General features: G+C 45.9%; 3 protein-coding genes across 3 annotated transcripts; all 3 read right to left on the bottom strand.

The window, feature by feature from the left end:
• Nucleotides 1-390: 390 nt before the first annotated feature.
• On the bottom strand, nt 391-957 carry LOC138337292 (uncharacterized). The gene has a single exon (XM_069287197.1). The coding sequence runs from the start codon at nt 955-957 to the stop codon at nt 391-393; it is 567 nt and encodes a 188-aa protein (XP_069143298.1).
• Nucleotides 958-1,368: 411 nt separating this feature from the next.
• LOC138337291 (uncharacterized) lies at nt 1,369-5,474 on the bottom strand. The gene is made up of 8 exons (XM_069287196.1): nt 4,024-5,474; nt 3,660-3,777; nt 3,318-3,611; nt 2,956-3,147; nt 2,719-2,858; nt 2,286-2,629; nt 1,619-2,198; nt 1,369-1,513 (listed from the first exon to the last, which is right to left on the bottom strand). The coding sequence occupies exons 1-8, from the start codon at nt 5,472-5,474 to the stop codon at nt 1,369-1,371; spliced, it is 3,264 nt and encodes a 1,087-aa protein (XP_069143297.1).
• A 93-nt stretch (nt 5,475-5,567) lies between these two features.
• Nucleotides 5,568-7,552, bottom strand: LOC104648277 (uncharacterized). The gene is made up of 2 exons (XM_010325208.1): nt 7,327-7,552; nt 5,568-7,063 (listed from the first exon to the last, which is right to left on the bottom strand). The coding sequence occupies exons 1-2, from the start codon at nt 7,550-7,552 to the stop codon at nt 5,568-5,570; spliced, it is 1,722 nt and encodes a 573-aa protein (XP_010323510.1).
• Between the last annotated feature and the right edge of the window lie 3,411 nt (nt 7,553-10,963).

The raw sequence follows: 10,963 nt of genomic DNA, 5'->3' as shown, positions 1-10,963 counted from the left end.
GTTTCTATTGTAGAAGGGGAAATAGAACTTACGAGATATATGACCGAGCCCTTGTGGCGCCTACGTATCTCGTTGAGGCAGGAATCAGGTCAAACGTAGTTCCCCTTAAAGGTTAACAAGAATAAAATTTACAAAGAAACCGACCGAGGCCGACAAAGGCCGCCTACGTATCTCATTCTTGAGAATTCAGGTCGAACGTAGTTCAAATACAGAGAAATGATTAAGGGGAAAAATGGGGTGACCGAAGCCGACATAGGCCGCCTACGTATCTCATTCTCGAGAATTCAGGTCAGATGTAGTTCGTTACAAGAGGGATAAGAATTCAAATTGAACAAATACAAGCAAACATAACGATTACAAGTAAATGAAGGAAAAACGTGAAGCGAAACTTCACGCATAGTATCTCTTGACAGCATCTGAGTTGATAGGTTTGGGCCATACGGTGCCATCCATCTCGGACAAGACCAAAACACCTCTAGATAGTACTTTGCGAACCATGTAGGGACCCTTCCAGTTTGGTGCGAACTTTCCTTTTTGCTCGTCTTGATGAGGAAAAATACGCTTAAGAACCAACTGACCAACTTCAAAATTTCTGGCTCTTACTCTTTTGTGAAAAGCGCGAGTCATTCTCTGTCTATACAACTGGCCATGGCAAACGGCGACCATTCTCTTCTCATCAATCAAGGCTAGTTGATCAATCTGTTTGCTAACCCACTCAGCATTACTTAGCTCAGCTTCTTGGATGATCCTCAGTGAAGGTATCTCGACTACAACAGGTACGACTGCTTCTGTTCTGTATACTAGCAAGTATGGAGTAGCCCCAGTTGATGTTCTAACCGTCGTTCGATAACCCAGTAGAGCATATGGCAATATTTCATGCCAACCCCGCTGCTTGTCAATCATTTTCCTCAGAATCTTCTTGATGTTCTTGTTGGCGGCCTCTACAGCTCCGTTCATTTGAGGACGATAAGCAGTTGACCTTCGGTGAATAATCTTAAATTGTTCACATATCTCTTTCATCAGATGACTGTTGAGATTTGCACCGTTATCAGTGATGATGGATTCTGGAACTCCAAATCGGCAGATCAGATTGTTGCGGACAAAGTCGGCCACCACTTTCTTGGTTACCGATTTGTAAGAGGCTGCTTCCACCCACTTGGTGAAATAATCGATGGCAACCAAAATGAATCTGTGTCCATTAGAAGCGGCTGGCTCTATAGGACCGATGACATCCATTCCCCAAGCTACAAATGGCCAAGGTGAACTCATAGCATTAAGTTCGTGAGGTGGCACCCGTATCAAATCGCCGTGCACTTGACATTTGTGGCATTTTTGCACGAATTTGCAACAGTCATGCTCCATAGTCATCTAGAAATAACCGGCTCGAAGGACTTTTCTTGCCAAGGTAAGCCCGTTCATATGTGTACCACAAACTCCAACATGTATCTGTTCAATAAGCCTCACGGCTTCAGCAGCATCCACGCATCTCAAAAGACCCAAATCTGGAGTCCTCCTGTAAAGGACTTCTCCATTCAAAAAGAAATTGAGAGCCATACGACGTATCGACTTCTTTTGATTAGATGTGGCATCTTCTGGATATGTCCCAGACTCCAAGTACCTCTTTATGTCGAAATACCAAGGCAAACCATCTGGTTCTGATTCAACATGTGAACAATGGACTGGATGTTCCTTCAAGTCTATATCCAACGGGTCGATGTAATCAGTATCTGTATGTTTGATCATTGAAGCGATGGTGGCAAGAGCATCAGCTAATTCATTCTGTATTCTTGGAGTATGTCTGAACTCGATCTTGCGAAACCTTTTACACAGATTTTGCACATATTGTATGTAAGGTACAATCTTCGGGTTCTTCACAGCCCATTCTCCTTGAACCTGATGAATCAAGAGGTCTGAATCTCCAATAACCAGTAACTCGTAAACATTCATGTCAACGGCCATTTTCAAACCGAGAATGCAAGCTTCATACTCAGCCATGTTGTTTGTGCAGTTGAATCGTAGTTTAGCCGCCATAGGATAGTGCTGACCAGATTCTGATACCAGGACTGCTCCAACACCTTTACCCTGGTGATTCACCGCTCCATCGAAGAATAATCTCCAACCTGGATAAGCTTCAGAGATATCTTCACCCACAAATGACACTTCTTCATCGTGAAAATACGTCTTGAGAGGTTCATACTCTTCGTCAACGGGATTTTCCGCAAGATGATCAGCCAAAGCTTGTGCTTTTATTGCCTTCTGAGTCACGTACACGATGTCAAACTCACTCAACAGCATTTGCCATTTAGCTAACTTCCCGGTCGGCATCGCTTTCTGGAAAATATACTTCAATGGATCCATCCCGGAGATAAGATATGTAGTATACGACGAAAAATAGTGTCTCAGCTTCTGGGCAAGCCACGTCAGAGCACAGCATGTTCTCTCCAGCAAAGTGTAGCGAGACTCGTACGGAGTAAACTTTTTGCTTATGTAGTAGATAACCCTCTCCTTCTTCCCTGTCTCGTCGTATTGACCAAGTACACATCCAAAGGCGTTATCTGAAACAGACAAATACAGCAACAAAGGACTCCCTTCTCGCGGAGGAACCAATACTGGTGGATTAGACAGATAGCTCTTGATGGCGTCGAAAGCGGTCTGACACTCCTCAGTCCACTTAGTCGGGGCATCTTTCTTCAGCAACTTGAAGATAGGCTCACATACCACTCTCTTCTCGTTTTCGGCGGAGGTAACTCTTGAATCGCTTTGATCTTGGAAGGGTCGAGCTCAATACCTCTTCTGCTGACTATAAATCCCAACAACTTCTCAGCTGGGACTCCAAAAGCACATTTGGCGGGATTTAGCTTCAAGTTGTACCCACACAAACGTTCAAAGAATTTTCGCAGGTGTGTCAAATGATCCAAACTCTCGCGGGATTCGATTATGACATCATCCATGTACATCAATTTCCTTGTGAATCATGTCATGAAAGATGGTCGTCATGGCTCTCATGTAAGTGGCACCGGCGTTTTTGAGCCCAAACGGCATCACCCTGTAGTGATATACCCCCCAAGGTGTGATGAAGGCCGTTTTCTCCGCGTCTTCTTCATCCATCAGAATTTGGTGATAACCCGCGTAACAATCCACAAATGACTGCATCTCATGTTTGGCACAGTTGTCAATCAGAATATGGATATTTGGCAACGGGAAATTATCCTTTGGACTAGCCTTGTTGAGATCTCTGTAATCAACACAAATCCTAATTTTTCCATCTTTCTTGGCGACCGGAACGAATTCGCCAACCAGGTGGGATGTTGCGTTACTTCTACCAACCGGGACTCTATCTGCTTGGTGATTTCCTCCTTAATCTTCAAACTCAATTCAGGCTTGAATTTCCGAGTCTTTTGCTTCACCGGCTCGAACCCTGGGTTGATAGGCAGCTTATGAGATACGACATCAGTACTCAACCCTTGCATGTCAACGACTTCCCAAACGAACACATCACTGTATTCCGCAAGCAGATGAACCAGGCTCTTCTTCTGAGTTTCATTCAGGTGGGTGCTGATCTTAACCTCTTTGACACATTCTGAATCTCCCAAATTTACCGTATCTGTTTCCTCCAGATTCGGTTTATGTTGATTCTCGAACTGTCAAAACTCTTCTACCACATAGTCTGGTTCCCCACTTTCTTCGTCATAGTCGTCAGCCTCGTCGTCATTTGCCTCATTTTGCTCGTTTAGCTCATGACATGACATGACATTGGCAGGTTTGTAACTTACGTTACTGAAATCATAAACAGACAAAATTAGAAAAGTAAAATATAACAAGCAATCGAATAAAAAAAGTCAAAATAAGGAGGCTTTCATTTAAATTGAATCAAAAATGCAAATTTGGGTCATGGCACAAGGCCGTGTCGCCCTTTAAACAATCATAACAAAATTCAAAATCAAGAAAATTCAGAAATGGTGGGTCTCGGGCCTCTTCCGAACGACCACCGATTTTGGCATGCACAAAATAACTCCATTCTACCACAGAGTTCGGGGCATCAGGATCGGCGTGGACGTCCAATTTTGCAGCATATCCCCTGGTTCAGCATCACGAATGCCTGCTGGCTCAGCCTCCTCCTCGATGACGGCATTGATCTCGTTGAACAGGTCACAGATTCCTTCCCCCTCGTCTTCAGGCTCGGCGTGCTCCCGGACTGGAAAGGAGTGATAGAGATGTGGGATCGGCTTAGTCAACTCTTGATCCCTTCTCCTCTTTATCTTCATATCATCATCTGTGGGGATGTACCCCAAACCATACTTTGATCCATGAGCAAGGACGGGAACTGGCTTGATGATCCCTTGGGCATTCCTTCCTAGTCCGGAACCTGGTTCGAATCCGCTCTGCAGCATTACCGTGGCAATCATTTTGTACACGGCCGGCATGGGAGTCTGTGGTGCCAAGACCTCATCGGTGGCATTTACCAACTCCACTGTGTAGAAATCCGAAGTTTGCGGCGTCTCGTCCAAGATCGGCACCTGCTTATCTGAATGGCTCCTTTTCCCGTGAATAACTAGTTCTTCATTTCTCCATACTAGTTTCATCACTTGGTGAAGAGTGGAGGGGATGGCTCCAGCCATATGAATGAATGGCCTTCCCAAAAGGAGGTTATAGCTGGTGTCGATATCCAACACCTGGAATTTTGCCTCGAACTCCACGGGGCCCATTTGGATGATCAAGTTCACCGCTCCTAATGTCTCTCTCTGCACACCATCAAATACTCTCACATTGACCTGGTTTTTCTCCAACTTTCCGAGGTCAAACCTCAGCTGCTTCAGCGTGGACAAGGGGCATATATTTAGGCCATATCCGTCGTCTACTAAAACACGGTTGACAATCTTTCCGCGGCATACCACGGTGATGTGTAGAGCTTTGTTGTGGGCTCTCCCTTCGGACGGCAACTCATCATCGCAGAAGCTGATACGGTGTCCCTGAATGACTCGGTGAATCATAGCAGCTACATTGTCGCTGCTTGTGCCTGAGGGCACGTATGTATCATCAAGAGCTTTCATTAAGGCCTGCCTGTGGGACTGAGAGCTCATCAGCAGGGCCCACACAGATATCTGAGCCGGAGTCTTCTCTAAATGTTTGACGATGGAATAGTCCTTCAGTTGCATCCTTCTCCAGAACTCTTCTGCTTCCCCCTCGCTTATCGGCCTCTTAGCATGGTCCTTCTTCTGTCCTCCGAGAGCAAGCTCATCAGGAGTGTAGCATCTGCCCGATCTAGTCATGCCTTGAGCTACGGCCGTTTCTATCACAAACTTGGGTTTGGGGAGAGTCTTTGAGGGCACCAAGGCAACAACCTTTGCAGGTGTCAGAATAACAAACTCCCTCCTTTCCTTGACGCTTAAAGAAGCGACAGCCCTTTCCAAGTCTTCCTGAACAACAGAAGTAATTCTCTTGGCTTCACGCTCATCTTCGTCAGTTTCTATCATGTTGGTGTTTCCACCCCCATGATTTGGCAATGGATTCGTGTTGACGTTTGGCGCCGCCGGTTGAAGAGAAACTACCTCCTGATCGATCAGGTCTTAGATTTTGTGCTTAAGGTTGATGCAATCTTCCGTGTCATGTCCAACACTGTGGGAATGATAAGCACACCTTTGATCTGGCCTGTAGAACTTTGAGTTGACATCCACGGGTTTGGGCCCCACAGGGTGGATGTATCCATTTGCGACTAGCCTCTCAAATAGTTTTGTCCGGCTTTCAGAAAGTGTGGTAAATTTCCTTGAAGGCCTTTTTTCAAATCTCGGACGGGGAGGATCATAACCGCTTTGCTGAGGGGGAGGGACTTGTTGGTAATTGCGGGCATTTGGTCGTGGAGCTTGGGCTCTGGAATGGGGATTTATTTGGTAGTTTGGCATTGGGGCTTGGTAATTTGGATGGGGGTTTTGATATGCTGGGGTTTGTATTTGATATGCGGGGAATGGTGCTTGATAGCTTGGCTGTACATTAGCGCAGCTAGGAGCGACATTCTGGTAGTGGGGAGGGACTTGATAGGCTTGGGGGTAGTTTGGAAAATTTTGGGGAATCGGGGGTGGATTCTGATACGACACAATATGGGCTTCTGGATAAGTGGGGCCGGCATTGTAGTGACCAGAATGATTTGAGTTTGGACGGTAGGCTTGATGAGGCTTTGATGGAGGGTAGGAGCGGCCTTGGGGACGTGGTAAGTTTTTGGGGGCTTTTCTTCCCCCGTGTGAGATAGCGTTAACCTCCTCTCTTTTCTTCCTTACCAGTCCGGAAGACCCAGGCGATGCAGACACTCGGGCTATCTTTCCCGACTTCAGGCCATCTTCAATAGTCTCACCCACTCTGACTATTTCGGCGAACTTGGCGCCGATTAACAAGATGATCTTGTCATAATACTCGGGCTCCTGCACCCACACGAACACCTCCACAATCTTTTTTTCTATCATCGGAGGCCTCACCTTTGCCGCCTCTTTCCTCCATCTGTACGCGAATTCTCGATAGCTTTCTGTGGGCTTCTGCTTCATCTTCTCCAAGGAGTACCGATCAGGAACTATCTCGACGTTGTATGCGAATCTGTCGATGAAATCCTTAGCCGGTGCACTCCAACTGGGCCATTGTCGAGTCTCATGCGACGTGAACCATTCCAGGGCCTCACCGCACAGGCTCCGGCTGAACAACCTCATCAGCAACGCTTCATCTTTTCCAACTCCTACGAGTTGGTCACAGTATGCTCTTAGGTGTGCCATGGGGTTGCCCACCCCTCCGAAGGTATCAAACTTCGGGATCTTGAACCCTTCAGGCAGGTTCAAGTCTGGGTGGATGCAAAGTTCCGCGTAGCTTAACCCGGCGACGTCTGGAGTGCATTGAAATTCTTTCATTGCCCTTTTGATCTCCTCCTTTATGTCTACCTTCGTTTCTTCCCTCGCCCTCCACTCTCTCTCTTGCTCCCCGTAATGGTCCAACTCGGAGCCGTGCACCTCATGCTCGACTGGGACAGGGACTTGAAAAGTGGTTCTTTTGGGGAGGGTGGAGCTATGGAAGGGCTTGGGACGTTCTGTGTGGTTTGATAATTTTGCGGATAATTTTGGGGACTGGTATTTTGGGTCAAGTGGGGATGCGGTGTTTGGGAATTGAAGGCGGTGGGATTTTGGGTTTGATTTTGGGGTAGTGGGGCTGTTGGAATGTTTTGGGGGTGTGGGGGTATTTGTGAAGGATTGTTTGGGAGTGGTGAGGGAGTCTGATAGGAGACTGACGCGTATTGGGGGTTTTGGGTGGTTATATCTATTCTGGAGGGGTTATGCACGGGTGTCGATGGACGGTGCTGAGTAGGATCCGAGTTGGACGAGGGGAAGTATGTAGGAGGTCTCGCGTCGAGAAAGTTGGGGCCAAACCCGGGTGGAGGCGTATCTTGCCTTTGCTGCAATTCTACTCTCAGATCTGCTATCTGCTGCATTAGCTGCGCAATAAGCTCATTCTGCTCTGCCGCGGTGGGCTGAGCCACCACGACGTCTGTGAGGCTGATTTTTTCATTGTTGTCTCCCATGTATGTATTTGCGTTTGGAACGGGGAAGGAATCTGCGGGACCTTTTGATCTGGTGAAGTAGTGGTGATCTGCCAGCTTTATCGACACAGATCAGTAAGAGGTACCTAAGAGGTAAAAACAACTCAAAGGCAAATTTGTCAGCGCATATTTGAATACAAAATACATAATATCGCACAGCAAACAGATTAAACACACAAGTCGCTTTGTTTGAGGATATCTTAACCCGCGAATAAGGACGAAAAAATATTTCGAACAAACAGGAATTTATTTGTTTTGGCGCTTTCTCGGGAAATATGAATCACGTTGAGCTATGGTCTTCTTGCAGCTGCTTTTTAACGCCCGTTGATCTTATCTTCGTATCTCCGAAACACGGAGGAGAATGAAATTTTTTTGTGATAGGGGCCGGGCCGGGAAGGCTGCCTACGTATCTCACAAGGAGAATTCAGGCCCAACGTAGTTTGGATCCTTTCTTTCATTCTTTCATTGTGATTACAAGGGAATTGAAAAATAACATTGAAATTTCTAGAAGGCAACATTTGGCGATTTCTTTTCTTGTGGCTGCGTCATTCCTTTCCTTTCAGACAGTCGGAAATGGAGGCTTGTAGACTATTTCTTCTTCATCATCCTCCTCAATCACTTCACGGACGGGGCCACTATTGCCTGTTCCCTGATCATGGACGAGGTATTTTCTGCCCTTTGAGTCGCTGCGGGTCGCCAATTTTTCGTCGAGTGCCGCACTTCTGGCCAACAACATGGCAGTCTCAACATCTACCCTTGCTTCTCTCGCCTTTCCTTCGTGTATCTCCAAACGAAGCAAGTTCAACCTTTTCCTTAGGCTTTCAGTTTCTATCTCGACCTCCTTCTTTCTTTTTATCTGCGACGCCAGATCTTCATCCAAGGTCGTGACCGCAGCTTTGTAGATCGCCGTGGTCATGTCTACTTTGAGCCCTTCCTTCTTAACCTTCTGAATCTCTCGAGTGACTCGCTCGATCTTTCTTCGCAATTCCTCCTCAGTGAGCTCCGTCTGGACGTTCTTGCCTTTGTCCATAGCGGTGATTCAACTTTCCTGAGATGATAGAGCGGTATTTAGGATTTATGGTATGGATTTTTGTGTGAGAAACTTGAGACTCGAGAATTTTGGTCGGACATTTGTAATGTTGGCTTCTGTATACTCTTTAGGATTTTGGCTAGGAGTGGGTTTACGATATCCTCAATCATAGCGACATAACACATAAACATTCAAACAAATATATCGTGTCCTAAACATGCATGTGACCCTTTTGTGCCAAGGGTAGGCCTAGCGATCTGAAGGATGTATTGCGCCATTTAAATAAGTAATTGTACCCCGGAAACAAATTTCACTAGATGTCATAGCGTTCATTACACAATCAAAATCAAACGGGATACATCTTGGGAATGGGATGCAATGCAAATACATATATAAAATCAATCCCACGCAGGGGAGTTAAAGGGTTGATGATCCAGCTCCTCTTCTGGCCTTCTCCACTTCTTCTCGGATAATGCACTTGCTGGTGAACACGTATGGCTCAGCGAATGCAGCTTTGGAAGATGTTGGTATGGCTCGTAAGGTGTTCATCTGCTCATCCAGAATAGTGTCCAAACGCATTAGACAAGTCCTTGTGTCAGCTAATTCTTGTGACGTCACGGCCAAAACCCTCTGATTTTCCAATTCCCGAAGCTGGTACTCTCGCTCCTTTTGTTGAAATTCTTGCTCTTTCTTATGAAATTCTTGCATCCTTCGATCCCACTCTTGCTGAAAATGGTACGCGTGAATCTGAAGCCTTGTCTCCACGTCTTCAATTTTCCGACCCGTGCGTGGTGTTGGATCCACTACACCATGCAAATCATTATGCAACCATGTCTTGTATTCGTCAATATATCCAGTTTCATACCTATCTTCGGTAACCTCCCACTTCATGTTGACACGTCCGACCCATTCCTGGAGGATAATTTTAGCGAAAGGTATCTTGTCCTTCTCATTGTAATCGACTATGAAAGAGTTAGCATCTCCTTGGACGGGTATGATTTGGACTTTCCCAAATTGCCGCATCACTCTCGTCAGGTTGTAAGGACGCAATCCTCTGATGCCGGGAAGGACTAAAAATGGCAGTTTGGCCCCTTGGGCTGCTATCATCTGAGACTTGAAGCTCGGTAATACCCATTGTATGTCTCCTTCTTTCAAGTCATAAAACACCCTTGACCACGCATCCCTGGTGGTGTGAATTGGAAATTTACGGATACTCAAGTAGAACTCGTAATTATTGAGAGGACTTGTTTGACTTGGTTCGGCCAACTCCTGTGGCTGGGGGTTGTCTCTTTTACATAAATGTTCCGTCAACCACCATTGGAGTAAGATGTTGCAACCTTGGAAAAACGGGAACCCGTTCTTGCACAGACTCAAGGATCGGTAAATGTCGGACAAGATGACTGGGGCCAAACAACAATATTTCTTTTCTTCAGATTTTCTACCGACTCCTCTGAACATGGCATTCACTACCATTATTACCCGAGTGTCGATCTCTTTACCTTCGTCTTTAGGGAACACCATAGTTCCCAAGAGGCATGCGGAGAAAGCGATAGCTTGAGTCTGTCTCCAGGTACTGTAGTCATGGAACTCTTTCGGGAATAGTCTAAAATAATTGTCGTGTCCCCATCTCTCGAAAAATCTCATTAGTGGAATGTCGTGGGTCTCTAACCAATCTGCATTCACTAGGAATAACATGTCTCTCAATTCATTCTTGGTTGGCCTATCTGGTAAGAGAATGTGATGATCGGGACGCTTTTTCCTTTTGCCACACGTCCCAATCGAGTCAAGTCAATCTTTGATCTCTTCTAGTGTGGGCGTTATTTCGACATCTCCAAATCGAAAGACCATTTTATCATCGTCCCAAAATCGGGTGATGACCTCAATAAACGTGGGCCATACCTTGAAATCCATTATCGAAGGTAGGTGACCCAGGTAAATTGAGATTTCTCTCTTCTGACACTCCTTAAGATTGCCCCACCATACTCGAAGAATGTCGGGTGCCTGGGTGACCATTTTGAAGTGAAGGAATTGATTTGACATCTACAAAACATACAACTAGTTAATTTTTCAATCCCCCCGATACAACAACTAGTTGAACACACAATACATCCTTCAAATTTAAACAACAAACATGAGCGTCCTATCGAGCCGTAGGCTCTTTGGACTCAAGGTGGACTTTTCTAATGGGCCCGACACTCCTTGGGTGTCGGGTCATCTTAGGCCAATGCGCTATTTTCGGGATTTTGTTTCGCTCTATCCTAGTTTGACTAAGAGTGGGTTATATTTAAAGTGGAATGGGTAACCCAAGCGGACTACTTGGGCTAGGACAATTAACGATCGTTGACTATCAAGTAATCAACTAC

Source organism: Solanum lycopersicum, chromosome 7 (genome assembly GCF_036512215.1).
Source record: "Solanum lycopersicum chromosome 7, SLM_r2.1".
NCBI classification, from domain to species: domain Eukaryota; kingdom Viridiplantae; phylum Streptophyta; class Magnoliopsida; order Solanales; family Solanaceae; genus Solanum; species Solanum lycopersicum.
This window is presented reverse-complemented; position numbering and strand designations above follow the sequence as displayed.